Source organism: Mobula hypostoma, chromosome 5 (assembly GCF_963921235.1).
Source record: "Mobula hypostoma chromosome 5, sMobHyp1.1, whole genome shotgun sequence".
In the NCBI taxonomy this organism is placed as follows: domain Eukaryota; kingdom Metazoa; phylum Chordata; class Chondrichthyes; order Myliobatiformes; family Myliobatidae; genus Mobula; species Mobula hypostoma.
The window spans coordinates 84,002,961-84,030,285 of NC_086101.1; the positions used below are offsets into that span (position 1 = coordinate 84,002,961).

General features: G+C 38.7%; 1 protein-coding gene across 2 annotated transcripts in view; it reads right to left on the reverse strand.

The window, feature by feature from the left end:
- arhgap15 (Rho GTPase activating protein 15) overlaps nt 1-27,325 on the reverse strand; it is a 731,418-nt gene that overhangs the window by 179,986 nt on the left and 524,107 nt on the right. For both annotated transcript variants that reach the window (XM_063048621.1, XM_063048622.1), the window contains exon 12: nt 1,468-1,545. In XM_063048621.1, coding sequence (XP_062904691.1) covers nt 1,468-1,545 — 78 coding nt within the window. The remainder of the gene's footprint in view (nt 1-1,467; nt 1,546-27,325) is intronic.

Below are 27,325 nucleotides of genomic sequence, written 5' to 3' on the forward strand. Positions count from 1 at the left end.
TGGTCTGACAACACAGAGTATTATGAATAGTTTTGGTCCCCTTAACTAAGAAAAGATATGCTGGCATTGGAGAGGTTCCAGAAGAGCAGCACGAGGATCATTCCAGGAATAAATAGGTTAACATGTGAGGAGTGCATGATTGCTCTGGGCCTGTACTTGCTGGAGTTTAGAAGTATGATGGGGTTCTTAATGAAACCCATTGAATATTGAGAGGTCTGGATATAGTGGATGTCAAGAGGATATTTGTTATAATAGTTGAGTCCAGGACCAGAGGGCACAGCCTCCGAATAGATGGATGTCCATTTAGAACAGAAACGAGGAGGAATTTCTTTCGCCACAGAGTAGTGAATACGTGGAATTTATTGTCATAGACATTAAGCCATGTCCCTGAGGTTGGCAGAGTCTTGATTAGGTTGTGGGGAAAAGGCAAGAGAATGGGGTTTAGAGGGATAATAACTCCACCATGATGGAATGGTGAAGCAGTCTTGACGGGCTGAATGGCTTAATTCTGCTGCTATTTATTATGGTCTATCTAGAAAACACTTCAATTTCCTTAACATATCTGCCTCTAGTACCATCCCTGGCAGTGCATTCCATGCATTTATTACTCTCTGTGTAAAGACATGCCTCTGATAATTCCCCTATACAACCTTCCAATCATCTTAAAAGTATGCCCTCTTGTATTAGCCATTACCACCCTCCTAAAAGGTACTGGCAGTTCACCCTATCTGTTTCTATGTCTCTTATCATCTTATACACCTCCATCAAGTTACTTATCATCTTCCACTGTTTCAAAGGGAAAAGGCCTAGCTTCCTCAACCTTTCCTCATTCATGTTAAGTGGTTTATTTGTATTAACTGTGTCAAATGCCTTGCACAAGGCATAATTATGGACAAAGCAAAATGACAAATCCACACAGCACAAATCAAGGCTCCTAAACATACATAGATCCATGCAAATCAAGCAGCAAAATCAAAAGAATTATTCTATTTAGAGTTGAATACACTTCACTTCAGAATATTCTGCTGAATTTGATCTGGATATTTCAATGGGACCCAAGCGACTAGCTTTAACAATTCTTAGAGTGTCAAATAGGTGCATATGTGTGACATTTTGAACGTTAACAAGTAAAAATTTTGAAAAACAAACACCCAATATTGTGAAGAACACTTTGTTCACACAATCTACATGATAATTGCTAGGAATCTACATTAAGAAATGGACAGCCAATGCTATGAAGATTCAATTTGCACATAACACTTTGCCTCAATGTTATAGTGAATCTTATATTCGCAGACAATAATAAAAGATCATTCTGAAGTTTGAAACAATTTCCAAACCGTTTATTATGATTAAATTCAACACATTCTCTGGAGCTAGTGAAATGTCAAAGACAAAAGTCGTTGCACTTCCATTTACACAGGTTGATGAGAATAAAGTTGCACATATGTATTAGTCACCACTCACCATGGTCCACGACAAATCGTAATTTCTGTATCGTAGCCAGATTGCCGCTCACTCTGTAAATGCCATCTGCATCCAATCCTGACAAAAGGAACATTAATATGTGATTAAATTAAAATTCTACAATATTTTTCCTCCATGCTCCTTGAACTTGTGGCCTTATTATAGCAATTATGTCTGCCCAAACTTGCTGACTGACACTGCATATACATCTCTAACAGTTTGGTCATCTGGAAATGCATATCTCATAGTCTGTTTACAGCAACAGTCTCACACTGTTAATTTTACCTGACCAAGGTCTTTAGTGTTAGAAGGAACAAATTTATTATTAAGTAGCATAACCACAAACTCAATTTTTATTTGAAGCCACACATTTTAAAATACAAACTACAATTTACAGGGATTTTTTTTCTTTTGATTATTCCTGCCACATTACAGGAATGACTATGTTTGTCCATCCCTGGTTACTTCAAGACGGTAGGTACGGAGTTATCTCTTTGACCTATTGCCACATTACTGTATTCGAACATCCACAGTGGTGGTGGAAAGGGAGCACATCATATTATTGCTGATTGGCAGAGCTACACAATCTATACAGCAGTGTCATTGCCTAATACTTTACTTCCAAAATGTATTCCACTGACTGCAATGGAATGAGTTCAGAAGTAAAGTTTAATGTACTACAGGGATAATTAAGTGTGATTAACGTGATAATCTTGAGGATGAATTTAAGAAAAACAATTCCATTTCCATACTCAGGTCACTCTGTAGATGCACAGTACAGAGCGTGCTATCAAGATGCATCAGTATTTGGTACGGAAACTGCACTGGGCTGGACAGAAGGTCTTGACAACAGGTAGTCAAAAATGCCCAACACATCACTGGCACCAGTTATGCACCATCAAGGACATACAGTATATCCAGAAAAGGGCCAGTCTCATCATGAAGTATACCACCCACCCTGCTCATGGACCATTTGTTCCACTCCCATCAGGGAGGAGGTCATATCCATACCAGGACCACTAGACTCTGAAATACTTGCTTTCCCCAAGCAGTAAGGCTGATCAACACCTGCACCCACTAACTCCATCACCATTTTAAAATTTCCTGTCATATATATAGCCTAGCATCACTTTATGAATATATAATCAATCTAAGTATATAAGCTGTCTTATGTATTTACATTTATTCTGTGCTTTTTATGAATATTGTATTATTCTTTATCTTCTGTGGTCTTTTTGTGCTTAATTGCATCCAGAGTAACAAGTATTTTGTTTCCCTTACATTTGTGTACAGAAAAAGACCTTAAACAACCTCGAATTTTGAAAGAATTGCTCCGCTAGCTAATTAATTTCATCTTAGAAATAATTTTACTATTTCAATGCATATTGTTGTTGGTGTGGGCACATGGCCAAGTGGTTAAGACATTCGACTAGCGACCTGAAGGTCCTGAGTTCGAGCCCCACCCGAGTCAGCGTGTTGTGTCCTTGAGCAAGGCACTTAACCACACATTGTTTTGCGACAACACTGGTGCCAAGTTGTATCGGCCCTTGCCCTTCCCTTGGACAACATCGGTGTTGTGGAGAGGGGAGACTTGCAGCATGGGCAGCTGCCGGTCTTCCATACAACCTTGCCCAGGCCTGCACCTTGGAGAGTGAAGACTTTCTAGGTGCAGATCCATGGTCTTGCAAGACTAACGGATGCCTTTATTTATGTTGTTGGTATGCAGGTTACACAAAATAAATAAAATCCCTAAGACACATAAGTTATTTTTTTTTAACAGTTTTCAGACTTCTGAGTACTCTAGATCAGCGGTCCCCAACCACCAGGCCGTGGACCTGTACCGGGCCGCAAAGCATGTGCTACCGGACCACGAGGAAACAATGTGAAAGGGTAGAGGCCAGACTGAGAGTGGTCCACCCCTCCCAAGTTTAGGGGTTCAGCTCAGGGCTAACAACCCTGACTGGTAAAACAAAACAATTACAGAAACAGCAATGAAGAACCCTTCTACTTCTGAGTGTGATGGTATTCCTGGCTCTCCACCCAGAGCTTGCATGACTGACAGTGGTAAAAAATGAGTTACTGAAATGATGAAGGAAGCCTTGAACACCACCAAAGATAGAGGACCTTCATTGCTGTCCTAAGCACCAGTGGCAATAACTGGCACTAGGAACATACAACTCGTGGCATACTATCACATGTTTGAATCATTTCCTCTGCAGTGACTTTGGGTACCTGCAGAATTTTATGTTCAGTTCTGGGGCTTACTCAGTATCCGTATTAATTTTGAACCACATTATTTGTTAGAGATTAATCTTGTGAGAAAATTACTTGCCCCAATTTTAACTGTTCTACAGTTTTTCATCTCTCTTCTCCAGGTCTCTACAGACGTCGAAATTATATAATCACATGAGGTGCCTGGATGTTCATAGCTGAGATCATTTAGAATCCAAACCTGTGGCAATCTGATTTTCCCAAATTCTTAGCAAAACATTTTTTTTAATGAAAAGCAGAAAGCCTGCCATTTGGAAGTGCTCTGAATTATTTTGCTGATCTGGAAATGGAATATAGTCAACCTTTCTCAGACTTTTGCCTTTCCTGCATTGAAAAATCTTGCGAATGATGTGTAGTGCTTTCCTCTCCTTAACAAAATTGTCCTGTCCATGGTTGACCCCCATCTCCAATAATACAGCTGAAATCACAATGTCCCAGTTTGGAGATTTGGAATGTTCCTGCCCATAAAAATTTTAATGTACTTAGTTACTCCAACTTCTATGTCCAAAGCAGTCCATTTGTCTAAAATTACTGATACCCTTGAACACTACCTCACTATGCCTTTGCTCTATTTATTTAATTTAACTTTTTTATACATATACTTCTTACTGTAATTCAGTTTTTATTATAATGTATTGCAATGTACTGCTGCCACATAACAACAAATTTCATGACATTAAACTTGATTCTAATTCTGATTCTGTTCCCTGTTCAAGGATTTTAGTTACATACCATCTTCTATAGTTAAAGCAGTCCATTGGTCTAAAACTATTAATACCTATTTGAGTATTTTAGTGACTAAACAGTGAAATAGAAACTTGAAGTTCCCATGGTCATCATTTTGCTAAAGATCTCCAATCATTGGATGCATTATAACCATTTTGGGGATAATGTGGAATCAGTTGAAGTAAATCAGGAAAACTTGAATGTTATGCTAAAGTATATGTTTGTATGTTTTTCATTGACAGCGTACCAATGAAATTAATTTGTATTGGCTTCATCTGATGAGTTATCTATTAAAATATCAGACCCATTATTTTACACACTGAAGGAGCAAATTGAAAATGGTTGTTTTAACCATGAATTGTTATTTTTAAAAAATTTTACTCAGGTCTAAATGGTCCCTTTTTTGCACATGATTTTGTTGAGAAGTAGAAGAATAACTACGACGACAAAGAGCTTACTTGACTAATAAACTTAATGATATAGACTTAGGTGTTGAGCACAGGATGTCGTAGCTGACAATGATTTCATATCTCGAATCCAAGAACAGAGAATGTATTCGAAAGACGTCTACTGTGCAAAGTCAACGTCAAAGTTCAAAGTATGTATAAATTATACAACCTTGATATTCTTCTGCTCAACAGGCAGCCACAAAACAAGAAACCTGTGAGAACCCAATTTGAAAAGAAGACCAACACCCAATGTGCAGAGTGAAGGGAAAAAAAAACAAATGCACCAGAATGCAGGGCAATGCATTGAGGGAAGAGTCCTGGTACCTGTCAGCATTAAAACTGAAAACACATTTACAAGCATCTGTATTAGATGCAAGAATCAAACACTTCTGATTTCAAGTACTTTTTATCACCTACTTTGAAAGCAGGAAGACACTGAAATAATTAATCAGTTGAAGGAAGATCAAAGGTACAACATAATAAATATTAACCAAAAGAGTAGAAATAACTATCAGATTTTATTCTACGAAATAGGTACCTTTTCTTGTACTTTGATTTGATTTTTGCTGCGCTGTTTCCCATTTCTCAACATGCTGTGACTTTGAGTTCACAGGTCATTTTCTTAATATATTTATTTCACTGATGTACATAATCTTTTGAACTATAATTACTCAGGAAAACATAAATTATTTAACACCTTGACTTTAGAATGTAGGTCTGTGTTGATTAGTGACTTAAATGAAGATCTTAAGTGACATGAATTTTTGATATCAGTGCTTAAATCGGGAAGTTGTGGACAGCATATGCTGTGAATTTTTGAAGTGAAAATGTTGATTTCCTGTCATTACTGTAAATACAGTTTGTTTACTGAAACAAAGACAAATGTGCTTCTGAAATGTCATAAGCAACAACTAGATTGTAGTTTGATGGATGCAGATTAATAGCCACCTGAAGTCTTGGACTGTAGTCTATTAGTGTCAGTATACAACTTGAACTCTGTACACAGTCTTAATTGTGCTACTACTGGAGAAGGAGTTGATCAGATGTCTCTCCAAACAGGGAGGGAAAATAGGTGGGAAAAATCATCATTGGGCTACTATATCCTGTCTCCATTCTGCTAATACTGGATTAGTTATGTTTATTGCTAACAGTGTATTCAATCTTGCATGCCACTTAGTTTGGGAGGATCAAAAGAATCATGATAAAACAGTGGATACAATGATCTTACTGAAATGAAGTCATGCCTGGAAATACTTTACAAGCTTAGAATGACCATAATTAACATAAACTTTAAAAAAAATAAAGTTTTTTAGAAATCCTTTGTTCTACTCAATATGTCTACCATCCATACATTTCATGGCTTGGAAATTCCTTGCTGCTTGGAAGGACATGTTAAACATGCAGTACATAACTTTAGATGCTTCTGCATTAGTTCTACATAAATTAATTGCTTCAAGCATCTGGAGTTGTGTTGAGTTGGAAAACCATACTGAAAGTAAGTAAAGAATATGTTTTCAATATTGTTCTATTGTGCAGCGCACACACACATAGAAAGGAGGAGGAGGAGAAGTTGGCGGCGCGACGCCGTGTGCGCGGCCTCTCCGATGATGGTATCTGTTATCTGTCAAATAGGATACCGTGCACAATTCTGATTTGATGGAGGCAGACATGACAGCACGGAGGAATATCTGGTGAAAATTACAAAATTCCTGTTTTTCCGCCACTGCTACTGTGTGATCTGAAATCTCCGGAGGCGAAGGCCCCGAATCCTCAGCTTTGCTTGTTGCTCGGCGGCCGGGGCGGGGTCGAAGCGCTAGGCAGAGATGGTGCTTGGTGCTCAGTCTCAGAGGCTCAAAGTTATCGGACAGACTCAGAGTCAGACTGTGGTCGGGTGCTTCTAGGATGTTGCATCGGCAAATTTGCGGCGCTGGAAGCTCATGGCAGGAGAGTTCCTCCCTTCTACCATCTGCGTGAGATGTTGGGGCTATCGGGACTTCGAGACTTTTTTTTAACCGTGCCCATGGTCTGCTCTTAACAAATTACAGTATTGCTTTGCACTGTTGTAACTATATGTTATAATTATGTGTTTTTTGTCAGTTTTAGTCTTGGTCTTTCTTGCGTTTCTGTGATATCATACTGGAGGAGCATTGTATCATTTTTTAATGCACGCATTTCTAAATGACAATAAACAAGGACTGAGTGTCCTCATAATCTAATATAGAACATGCAGCATAGAACAGTACAGTACAAGACCAGATTCTTTAGCCCATGAGGTCTGTCCTGTGCTGGCCATGACACCAATTTGTACTGTACATCTGCTTACACATGACCTATATACTTCTATGCCTTGTCTGTTTATGTCCCTCCAGGCACCTACCACTCTCCATGTAAAATAAAATACTTACTTCATACCTTTCCATTTTTTCATTGGCTCAGTATTAGTTCATAACCCACGTGTTATAATTGTGTAACTGTTGATTGGATTTTCTCATCTGAAGAATTTCTGTTATCTTAAGTAGAAAGGTGATAGATTTTTCAAATGCGCTATCTTTTAATTGGATCTCTTGAATCTTTAATTTCTCATCTCTCATCTGCATAGTGTCTGTATCTTTGTTTAAAATACACGGTAGCGAAGAATCAATGAATCAAAGTTTCTTGCTCATTCTTGAATTCCTAAAAGAACCCAGGGATTGAAATTTACCATGATACAATACTGCTTACACATGGTCTATATCCTTCTATTCCCCAATTGTTTATGTGCCTTCAGGCACATACCACTCTTCATGTAAAATAAAAAAACTTACTTCAAAAATCTCCTTTAAACTTTAATAGGTTTAAGCCTTAAATCTATGCCCTCTAGTATTCATCATTTCTGTCCTGGCTAAAAGACACTATCTGTCCTATCTACAACTCTCATAAGTTAATATTTTTCCATCAAGTTGACCCTCAGTTTCCAATGTTCCAGGCAAAAGTAATCCGAGTTTGTACCACATCTTCTTATAGTTAAAATTCTATAATCCAGTCAACATCCTGATGAACCTCTTTGACACCTTCTCCAAAAACCACATCCTTCCTATAATGTGGTGACAGAACTGTAGACAGTATTTCAAATGTGGCCTAACCAAAGTTTTATCCAACTGCACCATAACATCCCAACTTTAATATACTGTACAGCACACCAGCCAATGAACATAAGTATGCTATACACCACGATACCAACCTATCTATCTGTGTTTCCAGTTTCAGAGAACTATGGTCTTGTACTTCAAGATCATTCTGTACATCCATGCTTCTGAACATCCTGCAATTGACTGTATACTTTCCTCCTGCATTTGACCTACCAAAGTTCAACACCTTGCATTTGTCTGGATTAAACTGTATCTGCAAGTTCTTTGCCTATATTTTCAACTCAGCAATATCCTGGTAAGTCCTTTGTCAACCTTCCTTGCAGTCCATAACCACATCAATGTTTGTGTCACCTCCCAATTTACTAATCTAGTCACCTACATTTCCATCTTAATCATTTATATGTATCACAAACAACAGAGGCCCCAGAATTGATCTCTGTGGAACACCAGTAAGCCACAGCGAATCTGAATAACACAGCCTTCACACACCTCTCAGATACCCTCTGTCTTCAAATGGCCCAGCCAATTTTGAATTCAATCTGCCTAGTAACTGTAGAATACTTAATCTCCTGGATCAGGCTAAAACAAAGGACATTGTTGAATGTATGAATTGCTACATGATAGAATAGTGAGATCCTTTTGCTTATATTTCTGGAGCCGATGATAACATCATCCATTTGTACAGTATCTCTAGTGTAGTGATAGTATCCTGACAGTTCAGATCACAAATAAGAGAACATTCGTGACTGCTGGAAGTCCAAGCAACACACATGCTGAAGGAATTTAGCAGGCCAGGCAGCATCTATGGAAAAGATAGTCTAGTCTATGTTTCAGGCCAAGAACCTTTATCAGGACAGAAGAAAAAAAAAGATGAGAAGCCAGTACTTGGTGGGCACTGTACATAATATCGTAGGAAAAGGGGCAGACCATTCTATCTCTTTGAAATATCCATCAATGACTTAGAATTTTACTTATCTTTACCTTGGCATAGTTCTGTATCCCTTAATATCTTATTGATAAAAACATAATTAGGTTTTCAACTAGGATAACTCAACAAGCAGAGATTTTCCATTATCTCAGCTTCAACAGCTTTCTGGAGTGGGGTGGTGTCACTGCTTGTAAAGCTGAGACTTCCATATTAAGTCTTAATACTGATCATGAAATACTTTTACATGTATTAATACATGCTACTGATGCTCAGAAGCATCCTAGATGCATTAGGACACATCATCCTGGGGTCATCGGGAGTTTTGGGTCTTTCAGCCCAGGTGACCCTGCCAGGGTTGATCAGGCCCTGGCTTGTGTCCCAGCAGCATTAGTCCATGGATCATACTGTTTAATCCATAGCCATCTGGAGGCTTGCTCAGCAGCCTCTCTGATAATTCTGATAGCTCTTTTCTTTGCAACCCCTATAATGCCAAGGAGAGAGCAGGTTCTGCACAGCGAGCATCCAGTAAAACATCTACCCCACCTACCTCTACAGGCTCACACCATGCCCACCACCCCTGTCTCTGGCACTGCTCTACCAGCTCCTGATATTTCAAAGTTCCCAGTAAATTTATTTTCAAAGTTCATGTATGTCAGTATATACAACTCTGAGATTAATTTTCTTGTGGGTATACTCAGCAAATCTTTAGAATAATACTAAATCAGGATTAATGAACGATCAACCAGAGTGCAGAAGACAACAAACTGTGCAAATACAAGTAAGTGAATAGCAAAAATAATGAGAACATCAGATAACGAGATTATAGAGTGCTTAAACTGAGATCAATGGTTGAAGGAATATTTCAATAATGGGGAAAGTGAGTATAATTATCACCTTTTATTCAAGAACCTGATTGTTGAGGGATAGCATCTGTTCTTGAACCTGGTGGTGCAGGTCTTGAAGCTTTTGTACTTTCTACCTAATGGCAGCAGCGAGAAGAGACCATGACTTGTGTGCTGGGGATCTCTGATGATGGATGCTGCTTTCCTATGACACGGTTTCATGTAGATGTGATCATATAGATCGTAGTTTCATGTAGATTGGATTTCTTATGTTCAAATGCCTCTCCAATCCAGTCTTCCTAAGGAACTGTCAGTTCTACCATGATCACCTGCTTTGAGGTTTTCGACACACAGACTATGTCCGGTCTCAGGGATGGTGATGCGATGAAGTCGGGGAACTTTAATTGCTTGCCAAGATTGACTTTCAGTTGCCCATCAGACAGTGGCCAGCAAGCCTGCTGGTGATCTTCACTTCCTACTAATAAAATGCTGTTCTTCAAACTATATTTCAAGTTAACCAATGATCAGCCCTTTCCTGATGCAGCTCTTCTCACGATTTGTTTGTACACAATTTTCTTTAAAGAAAAGATTTTTGCTTTACTAAGCACTATTTTTAGCCTCTCCGATTTTTATATGGACTACCAGTCTGCTAATTTAGATTCCTTCCATTTATACAAATCCCTAACAAAACAGCACAGCCTCTATGAAAATTATGGATAGATGTTGAATATGTTTTCAATGTAATAATATTCTCCCTTAAAAGGGGGCAACTAAAAATTATTAAGTTGTGAGTTTGCATTTTTATTAGGTACTCTAATAGTGTGGAAAGTGCAGCTGTGTTTTCTGGCATATATACAGAGCATGGTTTAGAAGCTACAGACCTTAATTTTTCATGTAGTTCAATACTTTCTAAGAAGCTTTGACTTGGTCACAGCACTGTAGCTGTGAGAGCAAATTACTCAAGGCAGGAAAGCAATAGAATCAGTAGAAGTGAAGAAGAAATTGTGTCTCTGCAAACAGGGAGTGAATTTAAGATTGAAGCTAATAGTTTGAGGATAAAGCCAGATAATTTGTTTAATTCCTTATTGGTAGAATTAGACTGGTTCATACATCAGATTTCCAGTATATTGAGCCTCATGGCTTTCACAGAAAGTTGTGAGGTATGTCTTTTCTCCACTCCCATTTATAATTACTGAATGTAGCATGGACCCATTTGATTATCGGCTGTGTTTATTAAAAGGAAGAGAAACATTTATCACCATGTCCATATTAGATCAGCTATTTTAAAATTAATACATTTTCCATGTTACACTGATAGGAAACAGCTTGTATTATTAAGAACCAGCAAGCGAATCAATGCTACTTCACATTTAGGACAGCAATCTTCCTTTCTATAGTGGGATAGAATGCCACTGCATCATAAGCACAGAAACAAAATGGTTCTAGCTCTCATATTGATAATTGTATTGAGTGCTGAGTTTGTGGTCTTAGTGATGGAAATGCTGATCTAACTTGCTCATCATTGTGGAATTAGAATTGATTTATTATTATCACATGTACAGAGATACAGTGATCTTTTGTTCACACAGATCAGATTATTACCCAGTGCATTCAGGTAAAACAAGGCAATATAGTAATAATGCAGAATAAAGTGCAGTGCAGGTAAATACCAAGAGCAAAACCATAATGAGGTAGGTTGTAAATAATGAAGGTAGATTGTGAGGTCAGGACTTACTTTATTGAACTAGGGAGCCATTTAATAGGCTTAACCATGGTTTATGAGCTGTCCTGGAGCCTGCTGGTATGTGCTTTCAAGCTTTTGTATCTTCTGTAACCCATACACAAGGTGCTGGAGGATCTCAGAAGGTCAGGCAGCACCTATGAAAATTAATAAGCAGTTGACGTTTCAGGCTGAGACCCTTCTTCAGGACTCTTCAGCCTGATGGAAGAGGGGAGAAGAGAGAATGTCCGGGTGTGTAGGGTTATTGATTATGCTGGCTGCTTCACTAAGGCAGCGAGAAGGACAGACGGAGTTCATGGAGGGGAGGCTAGTTTCTGTGTCGTACTGACCTATGGCCACAACTCTGTGCAGTTTTTTGCAGTCATATGCAGTACAGCCATTATCAATCCAGACAGGATGCTTTCATTGGAGCATGGATAAAAATTGGTGAGGGTCAATAGGGACTAGCCAAATTACTTTATCTTCCTGAGGAAGTAGAGGCATTGATGAGCTTCCTTGGCCATGGCACTTGAAGCTCTCAACCCTCAGAACCTTGATATGGTTGATGTAGACAGGAGCGTGTAAATGCCTCCCTCCTTCCTGAATTCAATGTCCAATTATTTTGTATTATTGACACTGGAGGAAATGTTATTCTCCCCACCTGTGAACTGACTGAATCTTACCAACTTACTTCATTCTCAAACAAAAGCAGAAATGCTGGAAAAACTTAGCCAGTCAAGCGGTATCTGTGGAGAGACAAGCTAGTTCACATTTTGGGTCAGAAAAGGTATATGTGAGGAAAAGGTGAACATAAAGAAAAGGCCATGGAAGGTGGATCCAAGAAGAGGACCTATTCTGCATAATCAGGCCGATGGTGGGGATTTAACAGGAAACTTAAATTCATGCTAAATTAATCTCACAGTTTCAGTGTCTAAAGTCAGATAACAATAACATTCCATGTCACCTCGAGGAATAAGACAATATTCAAAATTGAATATAAACTTCAAATGGTTTTAATGTTTGGAAGTTGTATTTTAAAAGCCTGTAGTGATGATGCAGGAAATTAACTCCCTAGGTACACTGTGTAATGCAAGGGGCCTGATAAACTTCTCTCTTAACTTCTGTACAAATGAAGACCAGGCTATGTGCCTGAAGGAATCTATGCACAATTGTTTATTTTAGATGACTACCAAAACTACATTTCAATTGTAGAATTTAAAATATGCTATCTGTGTCTTTTTCCAGTGGATTTATATGACAGAGATTTTCTCATTCAGTTTGACGATCTTATCCTTCATACCAACCAGTCTCATTTAAATCCATCTACAGTGTCTAAAAGGGAACTGGCATAAGCACCGGCCTGACGGGCCACAAGGCTCGTGACAGACTTTAACATAGTGTCTAAAACATTGAAGAAATGCTTTTGAAAAGTTACTTTCTCAGATTTGATGAACTGGTTTGTAAAGTCATGGGCAGTGACCTTGTTAATAATATGTGAAATAATTGTTAACATTTCCAACTTAATTATCCACCATTTTAAGACAGAGAATTAATTTGCGTTCAAAACATTATCCTATGAATAAATAGCCACATTGATCAGCTTTACTAAAGGTCTTCTGTCCACCACTCCCTCACATCCATGTTCACCTTTTTGCTCATCTACACTAATCTAATTTGTCTGCATAAATGCCTTCCCAATTCAAGAGGTGATCTGAATGGCCCAGATGCATAGCAGCTGTACTGAACCTCACCATCTCCTTTGGAAGTGAATTCCATAAATGAACCACTCTTTGTGTAAAAAACCTTCCCCTCAAATCCCCTCAGCAACTTTTGCTCCAGGGAAAACAAACCCAGCTATCCACTGTCTCCGCCTAACCAATATCTTGGTGAATCTGCTCTATACTCTGTCCTGTGCAACTCCATCCTTCCTATGGTGTGACTCTACGTATAGCTAACCAGTGTTGTGTAAAGTTGCCACTAACATCCAACATTTATATTCTATGCCCAGATCTATGAAAACAAGCATGCCATTTGCCTCTTCTACCTTACCTATGGCGCTGCTGTCAGAGAAGTATGGAAATGAACCCCAAGGTTCCTCCGCAGATCAACTTTCCATAATAATTTACCATTTATTGTATATACCAAATCCCTATTTATCTTCTCAAAATGCATTATCTCCCATTGCTTGGCATTAAGTTTTATCTGCCAATGATGCACAAAACTTTTCGTCTGACTTTGAGCCTGCTGTAGCCTTATATAACCTTCCTCACTATCCGCAAAGCCACCAAATTTCAGGTCATCTGCAGACCTACTGATCATGCTCCAATATTCTTGTCCATATGTATCACAAACAACAAGGATCACAGCGCCAATCCCCATGGTACACCACTGGTCAAAGACTTCCAGTTAGCAGATAACCTACCACCATTCCCCTCTGCCTCCTATCATCGAGCCGATTTTGGATCCAGTCAGCCAGCTTGCCTTAGATACCATGTGCCTTAACCTTCTAGACCAGCCTACCATGGAGCATGTTCTAAGATCCTCATAGACAATGCCTATTGCCATGTCTTCATCAGTCACCTCAAAAAAAAACTCAAAGTGAGGCAGGTTTTTTGATAATTCATGATAAACCTTGCACTTTCAAATGCCCTGAAGAATTTTTTTTTCATTAAATATCCCAACAGCTGACTCAAAGCTCACCAGCCTGTAGTTACCTGGCTTATCCTTGCTATTCTTCTTAAATGAAGCAACACCATAAGCAATCCTCCAGTTTTCTGGCACTGATTTGTATCTAAAGAAGATGTAACATTTTCCATCATTCCCAAAGCTTTCATAACATCTTTCTTTGCCTTCCATAAAAACCTGGGATAGATCTCATCTGGTTGTGCGGATTTATCAATTCATATGCATATTTTATCTCCTCCTCCTTCTTAATATTGCCTACTTCCTGCTTTTCTACATACCTCGCCCGGAACTAATTATGTTTCACATCCTTCTCCTTTATGAATCCAAATGAGAAATGTTAATTTAGGGCCTTGCTTACATCATTTGACTTCATTCTAGATGACTCTTTTTTTTCCTTATGGAGACCCACTTTTTTCCTGACTATCTTACTCCTCACCTATTATTTTAACTACACTTCATCTTGGTTCATTCAGATGATGTATTCCCTCAAACACAGTATAGAAATAATAATTATAATCTATTAAAATATGCTATGAATGGTTTAAAATTCTTAACACAAGTAGCCAGATACAATGCATAGCTTAAAGCTGAAATGTGACCAGGGAAGATTAATTCTCAATTTCATGTTCATGCTTGGTAAATTATTTTCAAACCTCGTTCACTTTAATGGTAAAGTATTGAGCAACTTCTTTACTTTATTTTATTGAGATACAGCATGGAATAGGCCCTTCCAGCCCTTTGAGCCGCGTCGCCCAGCAGTCATCAATTTAATCCTAGCCTAGTCATGGGACAATTAACCTATCAACCTGTACGTCTTTGGATTATGGGAGGAAACCTGAGCACCCAGGGGTCATAGGGCAAATGTACAAACTCCTTACAGGCAGCAACAATGGGAGTTGAACCTGGGTGTCCTGTACTGTAAAGCATTGTGCAAACCACTGCACTATTGTTCCACCTATCTGAAAATCAAAAATAAAACACATTATATTTTAATTGTTCATTCTATGATAATTATGTCAGTTTTCCTCAAAAATTTGCAAATGTCCATAGTCATATATATTTCTTTTAATTGGTTACAGATATCAAATGACAGGAGGAATTTACAGTGTACTCCTGACAGTTTTAAGCTCTATCCTGAACCTATATGGACCAGATACACAATTCTGAATTCAAATTGCATATGATTTAAAGGATCATTTTGTTATAATCCTTTGTTTGGTTTGTGTCCACTATCAAGATGCAAGCTTGTTTTTGGTATTTGAAGAGACATGTATTGATCAATTGAGTGTTCCTTAGTGACTGTGGCAAAATTAGGTTTGATATGTCTTTTAACCCAGTCATTTTACAAAGAAGACGACCAAGTCTGAGAAAGGCCTGTTGGGGAGAGATTTATTTCCAACTGGGATTTGTAGTTAATGAGTGCACCCTGACTCGAGCCAGTAACTGAGACAAAGCATAATGTGGGATGGAAGCATTCCACTGTGTTGCTTGTCACAACTTAACAGGACCAGCGATCGATTGAAGTAAAGAGTCCAGCTTTTGCAACGGGCACTTTTGGTAATGCAATCAATCACTCTAATCATTTAAATTTTAATTCCCCTTGTGGCCCTTAAACGATGTTACACATAAGCATTCTTTTTAGTCAGCGATGCCAGAACGGTAAAAAGGAAAAAAAAAACTGTACCCTCCTATAGTTTGAGATTTCTGTTGCTCATTCACCCAGGACATTGATGATGGGGAAAACATTGTCCGGACCTTTTCCCTTATTTGAAAGTCAAGATGTTTACCAAAGCTAGCAGTCTTATATCATGAGGAAGGAAAAAGCAAGATTGATACTAGTCCCCAGGATAGTTTTGAAGTTTTCCTTGAATTAACAAACAATGTTTTAAGAATTCCAGAAGAAAAGTTTTAGTACATTAAAACATTTTTATTACATTGAAGTTGTCATTTGGGGGTTGATGATTGTGCTGCCTATCTTTTCTTTCTTGGTATCACAGCTACCCAGAGAAGAAGAATTTCAGAGTTGAATATATTGATTATAAATAAATGAACCGTATGAACCTTATATAATATGTTCAGTAAAGCCATTTTTGATTAAAATGAAGGTTGATGTAAATATGATCAATCTGATATTAACATGTGATGGAAATCTAATGAAAATAATGGTCAATTCTATTTTGCTCTTTTGGGATATTTCATTAAAAATCTTTAGTTTGTCTTGTTGTATGTGATATTGTCAAGAACGAAGCCTGTAGGATATGTCATAATTCAACAGACAAGCAATCTACTTGAGAAAAATCTAGAAGAGTCATTAAGAATGACACTTGTTTTACCTTTGATAAAGTTAGTAGAACTGAAGGGAAAAGAAAGCAACAGGTTTATTTTGTTATGAAGAGAATTAATTTTTTTTCTTTAACTCCAACGATTAACCATTTTAGTCACTAATTCTCTATTTTCCATCATTAGTTCAAGCTCATGCTTTTTTATATGTCTAGTCTTTTTACCAAGTTATATTATCATCACTTGTGTGGCAAGTTAGAGATATGCCTCTACCAAAGGAAATATAAGGCATTCCTTCCTTCCGCTAGCCTGCAGATCATCCTTGGACAAGGTGTAGCACCTGCCTAGCTCCCCGAACAGGGTCATGTGAAACCATGGGGACAGATTGTGGATGCTTGTATGAGCAGCTGGTGCATATTACAAGTACTGGTTATGCGACCACTGACGCCAGGCAGACAATCTCTGAAGAGTATTGATAATGGCTGGCTGGGGTCACACATCTTTTAAAGACACTGTCCATAAGAAGGCAATGGCGAACCACTGCTGTAGAAAAATTTGCCAAGAATAATCATGGTCATGGGACCATGATCGCCCACATCATACGACATGGCACATTGTGATGATGATGATTATGGTCACTATTGCTCCTATCAAATCAGTGAGCAGTTAAGTTTGACTCCTTTTAAAAATAAACATGTGCATTATGATATTCAATAATTCTTTTCTCATTGAGTGGAAGGAAGCCAATTCCATACTGCCTGAGTATTTCAATGGGCTGTCTTTCCAACAGTTCTCTCTGGGTTGTTCATCAGCTGCAATCCTCAGTAAGGACGTAAGGACCGAATTCTGTCATTGAGTCATACTGCATGGAATCAGGCACTTCCGTCCACTTTCGTGCTGGCCATCAAGTACCAATATATCCTACATCTAACTACAGTACAGTGCAAAAGTCTTAATTCATGTACAAATATCTGTAAAGTGAATATGCTTCCAAAATAATGAAATAAAATGTTTTTAAATATCAAAAAAATTACTGTAAAGAACAGTAAACAGGAAAAAACTGAATTTAATTAATATTTGGTGTGACCACTCTTTGCCTTTAGAGATATGTAAATTCTCTTAGGTACACTGTCATATAGTTTTATAGGAAAATTGGCTGGAAGTTTGTTCCAAGCATCTTGGAGAAGTTGCCATAGTTCGGCAGCAGACTTTGGTTGTCTTGTTTGTTTCTGTCTCTCCAGGTAATCTCTGACAGCCTCGATGATGTTGCGATCAGGACTCTATGGAGGCCATATCATCTGAAACCATATAAAAGATCTAGGATGCCTAAGACTTTTGATCAGTACTGTATATACTGTTTATTTTCCCACACTTTAGCTTAGATTCTATGACCTGCCCTGAAATTAGAGGCAATTTACACTGGACAATTAATCTATCAAACTGTACATTTTTGGGATGCGGTGGGAAACTCTAGCATCTGGAGGAACTTCTGTGGTCGCAGGAAGAAGACGTAGAGTCCACGCATGCAGAACCAGAAGTCAGGATTGAACCCTGGTTGCTGCATCAGTGGGACAATGACTGCACCACTTTGCTCTCCTTCCTCTGAGCAGCAATATGCACAATCTTGAAAAATGCCTGCTCTCAGAAGTCTCATCTCCCTTTTAGATGATTGAAATCCATCCTTACTTAGAGAAGGTCTCTACTAGCTGTTGAATAAAATGTGCGTACGGGGCTATATATGTTGACTGTTCCAACAGCAAAATTATATTGTTTTCAGAATTAATTAAAAATGTGTACAGACCTAAATACACTCACACACTCAAATCTGCTACAGGCCTCAAATTTCCATCCCTCATCTTTTATTTCCAACCATTGAACCAGGATCATCACCTCTTCTAAATACATTGCACAGAACTCATTAACACTTGTAGACAAGGCAACAAGAGCTGCCAGCTCTTACTTTATTCCCCACTCTGGCCTTATACCTCTTCTCACCTGCTCATCACTTCTCTCTGGTGCCCCTCCTCCTTCCCTTTCTCCTATGGTTCACTCTCCTCTCCTATCAGATCTGTTCTTCTCCAGCCCTTTACCTTTCCCTCCCACCTGGCTTCCCTATCATCTTCTAGCTGACCTTCTTCCCCCTTCCTACTTTTGTATTCTGGAGCCTTAACCCTTTCTTTTCAGTCCTGAAGGGTCTTGGCTGAAACGTCAACAGTTAATTCATTTCCTTAGATGTTGCCTGACCTGCTGAGTTCCTCCAGCATTTTGTGTGTGTTGCTTTGGATTTGAAGCATCAACAGATGTTCTTGTGTTTAACAACTATATAATGAGTTCTTTGGGCTTGTGAAAGGTGCCGGAGGTTTTTAGAGCACCTGAACTGGTTTATCGCTGTTTAGCGACAGTTGTTAATCGTTTAGGGTTCCTTGTGCATTTCTCGAGCAGCTTGATCTTTTTAGTGTGGTCTCATGGTGCCTTCTGTTTAAGCTTGTTATGTTTATTTTAGTAGGCACCGGGATTCTGTGTTACTTGTATTATTTAAGTGGATGTTCAATTAGCACTAATCACAGAGTCTCTTGTTTTGGGAATGATCTGTCTCGCAGAGTCACTCAGTTGTGCCACGGATGTTCTGTTGGAATTCCGATGAATAAACTCTTGTTTCCATCTCTACATGGAGTCTGCTGTTCCTCCGCACCTCAATTCAAACATTGTCAGCGCACACTGTGACAAGTTAACCTGATAGAAACCAAAACCGGTTTACTTCTGATCTTGATGGTGTAGACAGTGCTGGTCATTACTAGATTTGTTTATGATATTATTAAATTAGTTTCTTGGTACTGTTGAAGCTGATGCAAGTAATTAACACACACTTGTTTGGAAAGTGGAAAATAAGCAGATTGGGATTCAATGGTTTCCTTCCATTCCTGTACCACAACATGCTTATCCTTCTGTTATTCCCCCAGGGAGAAACATTGATATGTGCTGTTTGAGGAACTACATCTTGCTTAGGATGTTGGATAATTGCTTGGTATTTCACCTTGCCTTGATGTACTGTTACCTTTTGAGTTCTACCCATCTTTACATCATGTTTCAACATTGACTGATTTACAAGTTACTATCTTCTTGTCTCATAATTAGGTTTCTTTCTTTATTGAGATCTGGAACATGCACAGTGGTTGTAAAGTACCTTCAATCTGTTGAATGACTGTACTTGATAATCACAGTGCATCTATTTTATTGGCTTCCTTTTGAGATGGCAAAATCCCAGGAAATGATGGCAGAATTCCCTCTCTAAAAGGCTCAGAGTCTTAAGGACTATTACTGTTCAATGTGCCAATGTGAATAACTATCCATTAAAAATCCGAATATTTTTATTGATACACTGAGTAAGAGCATTATAAATGTTACATTTAGAAGTAAACAGACTCATTATTCTAATATAATATTAATCCAAATGTACAGTTATAATGCATAACAAGTAGTTAAATTATACAGAGTTCTGAACTGTTGCCCAATTATTAGTTTCAAACTTCTGCACACCAAAAATTGTCGAACACTTTCACACATTGAACTCCGATTTCATTTGTCATTACTACATTAAGGAATTTGTGTTTTTTAAATCAAAAAGAGGTAAATATTTCATAATATCCAGTAAATTAAGGAACATAGAAACATTGTTGGTTCATGGGAACCAACAAAAATGTTTATCTGAGCAAGTTACTTGGTCTACATCCAAATCAAATTGTTGCATTCTTTGCTTCCAAAGCTGCTAGTTGCAATTATTAACAGGGAAAAGCACTCACTTTAAGTTAGGAGAAACTATTATACTGAAGGGGACGTGAGAAGATCATGATCTGCACCAGACTATAGCTATGTCATTGACACAAGAGGTTCTGCATTTGCTGAAAATCTTCAGCAGCACATACAAAATGCAGGAGGAACTCAGCAAGACAGGTAGTATTAATGAAAGGAAATAAACAGTCAACATCTTGGGCTAAAACCCTTCCTCAGATATGGAAAGAAAGTGGATAGAAACAATGTCAAAGAACTACTGAGAGGATCATCAGGGTCTCTTTTCCACCCAAACAAAATATTTATCTGGAGTACTCCATAAGCAGGGCCCTTAGCATTGTTAATGATCCCTCCCATCCTTCCAACAATCCCTATGACCCCTCCTACTATTAGAAAGGAGATACCATCGCATTAAGACGAGGACTGTTTGGACGAGAAACAACTTCATTCCTCTGGCCATGAGACTACAGAACTTTCTGCTAGCACCCAGGTCTCAACACTTATAAAACATTAGTAGGATAATGTTGTTTACTTCTTAACTTGTATCATAAATGTACTTTATTATTTGTTAATTTATTTGTGGGACTATTACTTTATGTGTCGTGTGTGAGTTATATGTACTTTGTTGTGCACCTTGGTCTGGAGGAACATTGTTTTGTTTGGCTCTATACATGTGCATGGTTGAGATGACAACAAACCTGAACTTCAACTTCATTTGTTCCTGTATGTTCTAATCACACTCCCATCATTCCATAGCAGGAATGCATCACCAGCAAGGTACTTGCTGTCATGTTGCTGTATAAGAATCATATTTATTGTATGTTGTGTGTTGAATATTCATTATAGCAAAAAGAGGTTTACACTGGATGAAGAAAAAATAGGATAAGATGGCAATGAAATTACATAAATACTGTAATAATGAAATTCATTATTAATAATTTAAATTAAAATAATTTGCTTACTTAATTCTTCCGAATCTCCAGCACACTCATGTAGCCTTCTAAACCTCTGCAAATCAAATCCTAATTCACTAAATTAATTGAACTGACAATCTAGTTAAATTCTCTATACATTTGTTTCTATTAATGTTTTGGAGACTCAACATGCCCTGTGAGGCATCCATTGGTTGAGGTCAACCATGGATGTTGCATCCTATCTATCTACGACCTGTCAATACACAAGCCTGTATGCAAGCCAGGGCAGTACAATATGAAGAGCAAGTTGTTGCCCTCTTCACATTCTTCACACAGCTGATAAATCCAAAGGAACAGCATTGACTGATAGAGTTTGGCACCAGTGGCATCACAGGAGTTGTAGGTCAACGTTGAACTTAACATAGGACTGGCTTAAGGACTCCAGCTCTGGATTCATCCTTAGGATTTACTCCTGAAGCCTTTAGCATGAGTGGGAGGTTTGAGATCAGAGTTTCCTTCTCCTAGATCAACTGTGAATCATGGTTGATGAGCCCATCTGCCCAAAGTGACTGGTTTCAAGGCGCCAGTAACCTTTTAAGGTGCTTTTGCCTCTTGTCCTGTCAGTTGAAACAGTTCCACCAAGCTTAGAAACTAAGCCACACATCAAGGCTAGGAGCTGGACTTGATTTTCAGAGGTTATTTGAGATGTGTGCCATTGGTAACATTTAATAGGTAGTTGGGGCTTATTCCACTACCCTTTTCTTGGTTTTGAAATCATGGTTATTGTCATAGTTTGAAACAAGTCATTAATGGACTAACTTTGAAGAAGTGTCGCTTTTCAACACCATCTTTCTGCTCCTACATGCTCTTCAATATTTTTAAACCTATTTTTCATTTTCCAGGTAAACTCATTAGATTGATTCCTGGACTAGAGGAGTGTTCAAGGGAACAGAGATTAACAGCCAAGGCTGGGGTTACTAGATCCATAGATCACAGCCTCGGAATTACTCATCAACTATTCAGGATTATGATGAGAATTTTTTTTCATCCAGAGGATAGTATATCCTTAAAATCCTTTACTCCAGTGGGCCATGGAATCTGAATCAATGATTATGGATTAATAGTTAATGAATCAATGGATTTTTGGATATTTTGGAAACAAAATATATTGGGTTATTAGAGGGAAGTATTGCCTGGATAAACTATGAGCTATGATCTCATATGAATGGCAGAGCAGGTGCAGGTAGCCATTTGGCCTATTCATGCTTCTGTTTCTTACATAAGTTCGTATTTCCTCTTCGGCTTTTGAAATATTCACACTAAGCATGAGAGCTTCTGTAAAAATGATCATAATTAAACTGACTAGAATAATTGAACAGGTTATATGTACATCATGAATCAAATCAACAGGGTGTATGCACGAGTTTACTTGCAATGGACAAAGCTTATAAAGACACATGTAACTAACAATATATCATAGAGTCAAAAAACTTTGGTGTTAGAAATGGCTGGTTAAACCCTTGTACACTAATCCATTTGCCACACCTATCAACTATAAGTGCCCAGATAAAAGTTTTGATTCGAGATACAGCTGGCTGTTTCAAATTAGAAGATCATATCTAATAGTCTTTCTCTGTCTACACACAATAACTTAGGAATGCCTCATTAACTTTTATCGCAGTTCTAGATTAGTTTGTTTCCTCCCATGTATTCTGCCCCTGAATTCAGCTTGTGAAAAACATCAGCATTCACAACTTCTTGTTGCTTACCAATATTGAAATACGAGTGTGGACAATGGTGGTATGGAGCTTAATTGTTACTTTAATAGAGTTATTTACATTTACTTTACAAATGGGTATTGTCAATCACTACATTAATGAGTATTAATATCATTGGGATATTGCATGAATATATTCACTGTAATATTCTTGCAGTTTCATCACACAAATGTTGAGTTATTATGCACAAAAAATCTGCATTGAGGGGACAACTGACTTTTCTGTCCTCAAAGTAAAAACTTCAAAAGTGATTTAATGTATGATTGTGCTTAACATCAACTGGAGTGCATAAAACTGTTGAAATCTGTACTGAAACGATAGGTTTTTGGGCAAGAAGACAACCTTTAATGACTTATGTACTTAATGATCTAAATTTTAGAACATTAGACAATTCTCAGCAGCACACACACACACTCCAACCATTCATTTGTATCAGATATCTGAACCTAAAATTGAAGAACTTCGTGGTAAAGAATCTTCTCTGCCATGGTGCATATTCAGTAGGTGTACAAGCAATTTGAAAGGAATTGATACTGTGTTAATTCACTTTGAAAAAAGGAGACAAAATGATTTAATAAAAATAGGTTTAACACTTACACATACAGAAGAATTTTTGCAGTCCTTACTACCAGTAACAGGTTGCAACATGGACAGTCTAGGTCAGGGGTTCCCAACCTTTTCTATGCCATGGACCCCTACAATAAACTAAGGGGTCTATGCACCTCAGGTTATGAACTCCTGATTTAGGGCTAGTTTAAAATACCATGCAATCAGCAAAGACCTGACTCACAGTTGTGCCAGAGATTCAGTGATGTTCCGCGCATGGTTTTCTTACAGTGCTCAAACTTGAGCAAAGAAACTCCAAATTCAAATGCTGAAGGCATGACTCCTTAATTACAGATCCATCAAGTTATCTTAGAATCATAAAGTTATAAAACATAGAAACAAGTCTTAAGGCGCACTGCATCTACAGTTTTGTGGAAGTCTTAGACACACACACACACACACACACACACACACACACACATAATAGAGCGAGGGTGCCCAAGACTTTTGCAGAGTACTGTAATGATTTTATGTATTGCACTGCACCACTGCCACAGAAAAGGACAAATTTCATAACATAATAGAGCGATGATAAACTTGAATCTGATATGAATCTCTTTTGTGGACTGAAAATAGGAAGGGGGCAGGGCGGGAGAATCATGGTTGGGAAACAGGGAAGGGAGAGGGGAGGGAGTGGGAAGCACCAGAAAGCCATTGTAAAATGATAAATAAATGAATTGTTTGGAATCAAATGATGTTGTCTGGTGTCTCACGATTGCGTGTGTCTGCTCCTGTGCCACACCCCGTCCCTGGCACTTCTTCTCTGCCACCTGCCCCACACCGCCACTGCAGTGCTTCACCCTCAACATTCCAAACATCCTTTGCTCCCACCAGATTTACAGATTTGCTCTCAACTCCACATTGCAATAACCTTAGGCACCCTATATATATATACAAAATTGAAATATCTGTCCTCTTAAATGTTGTTGCTATCCCTGCTTCCTTCACCTCTTCTGGCAGCTTAATACAGCTATTAAGTTTGTTTTGTGTGAAAGAATTGTCAAATCCCCTTTAAGCCTCCTTCCCTTCATCTTATACCTATGCCCACCAAGTTTTCGGTACACCAAGCACAGGATAGAGATCCTGGCTACCTATCCTATCTCTGCCTCTTGATCTTATCATCTTGTAGTCTCCTTCACTCCAGGGAAAACATATCTGGCCAATCCAATTGCTCCCTATATCACCGTTCATATTTTCTTCACCATGTCTAGTTTAATTATATTCTTCCTATGGTGTGATGACCAGAACTGTACACAATATTCCAAATATGGCCTAACCAACATTTTGCTTAACTGTTTCAAATTTCTTGATTCCCTACCTATAAAATCTATCTGTCTCAGCTGCATCTCCCACCACTTTCTGGTGAGAGGAATTTCAAATCCAGAGCCTTTAAGTGAAGAAATCCTTTTAGCCAGAGGGTGGTGAATCTATGGAATTTGTTGCCATGGGCGGCAGTGGAGGCCAAGTCATTGGGTATATTTAAGGCAGAGATTGATAGGTATCTGAGTAGCCAGGGCATCAAAGGTTATGGTGAGAAGGCGGGTGAGTAGGACTAAATGGGAGAATGGATCAGCTCATGATAAAATGGTGGAGCAGACTCGATGGGCCGAATGGCTGACTTCTGCTCATTTGTCTTATGGTTTTATGGTCTTCACATCTCAATCGTAAATAGGTGATCACTTAATTCTGATAGTGTCCTCTTGTTCTAGTTTCTACAACAAAGGAAACATCCTTCTATCATTTACCCTGTCGAACCCTTTTGGAATTTTATATGCTCCAAGAAAATCACCTTATATTCAAACTTGAAACTTTCAATGAGGCAATCCCTCCATATGCAGGATCATCCTTGAGAAGCTGCTCTGAATTCCCTCCATATATCTCCCTGAAGTAAGCGTGTTCTGCGTGCAGTGTAAGATTTCTTTGCTTTTGTACACCAATTCCTTTGTTATATAAGTCAACGTTCTATTAACTTTCTTGATCACCTGTTGAACATGTGCTGGATTTTTGCAGTTCAAGGTCCCCTAACTCCCCTTGTGCTGCTTATTTCTGCAACTTTACTCCATTTAAATAACAATCTGTTTTATCATTCTTCATTCCAAACAGAATACTTGGTTACCACTTTATACACTTTCCCATTTTATATTTCTAAACTTATGCCCACTCACTTAATAACTAGTTCTCTCTGTACTCTCTTTGGATCCTACTCACAATTCACCCTCCCCTCTACTTTTGTGGCACCCATTAACATAGTTAGAAGACATTCACTTTCTGTCTCCAATATATGGCCACAGCACTGATACTTGACACTCCACGAGTCACAAGTTATAAACATGAGGTATTCTGCAGATGCTGGAAATCCAAAGCAACACACAATGCTGGAAGAACTCAGCAGGTCAGGCAGCTTCTCTGAAAATTAATAAACACTCAATGTTTTGGGCTACGACCCTTTATCAGGACAGGAAAGGAAGGGGGAAGACGACAGAATAAAAAAGAGGGCGGGGGAGGGGAAGGAGGTACAGGTAATAAGTGAAGCCAGGTGGGTGGGAAAGGTAAAGGGATAGGGATAGGGAGGAAGGAATCTGATAGGAGAGGAGAATGGATCACAGGAGAACAAGAAAGAGGGGACCCAGAGGGAGGTGATAGTCAGGTGAGAAGATGTAAGAGGCCAGATTAGGGAAAAGAAGAAGGGGGAGAGGAGGGTTTTTTTTATATATCAGAAGGAGGAATCGATATTCACCCCATCAGGAAGGAGGCTACCTAGATGGAATATAAGGTGTTGCTCCTTCACACTGATGATGGTCTCATCATGGCACAAGGAGGCCATGGACCGACATGTCAGAATGGGAATGTGAATCAGAATCGAATTAAGGTGTTTGGCCATCGGAAAGTTCTGCTTTTGGCAGATGGAGAGAAGATGCGCTACGAGGCATTCCCCCAATTTATGACGGTTCTCACCAATGCAGAGGACGCCACATTGGGAGTACTGGACACAATAGACAACCCCAGCAGACTCATGGGTGAAGTGTTGCCTCTCCTGGAAAGACTGTTTGGGGTCCTGAATGGAGATGAGGGAGGAGGTGTACTTGCAGGTGACCACTTACAGGGATAAGTGCCGGGAGGAAGAATATTGGGGAGGGACAAAGTTGACAAGCTGCTGGACTAGTTACAAGTCGCAATTTAAAAAATGATCCTATCTCCCTTACCTACTGCGAAGTAGGCAACCTTTGACCTGCATCTTCGCCTCCAATGCAATGAGCTGTTATTTTGCAAGATAACATTTTCATGGGATTTTGCTGTTCACACCTTTTGAAAAGCTAAGTGTATTTCAACTACTTGCTCCTCTCTATCCACTCTGATTGATATCTCTAATAAATTTTGCCACTGTTTTGCTAACTATGCTCAGATTGACTTCTCATGGAATCACATAATGGTGTGTTAGTGGGAAATTTAACTGCTAAATAATTCAGGTTAGGCCCAGTTCTAACAAAAGATCTCAAAAGTGAATCATTGACTCTGTTTCTCTTCCCATTGATGTGGCCTGACCAGCTGAAGGTTTACAGCACTTTCTGTTTTTAATTTGGACCCAGCTCAGTTTCAGCAATTCCACTGTTTTCAGTGGGGATAAATGACAGTGAGATAGAGACATTGCAGGTAATTTACAGCACTGTGCAAAAGTCTTAGGCACATATATGTAGCCAGGGTGCCCAAGACTTTTGCACCATTCTATATCTACTAAATGTTT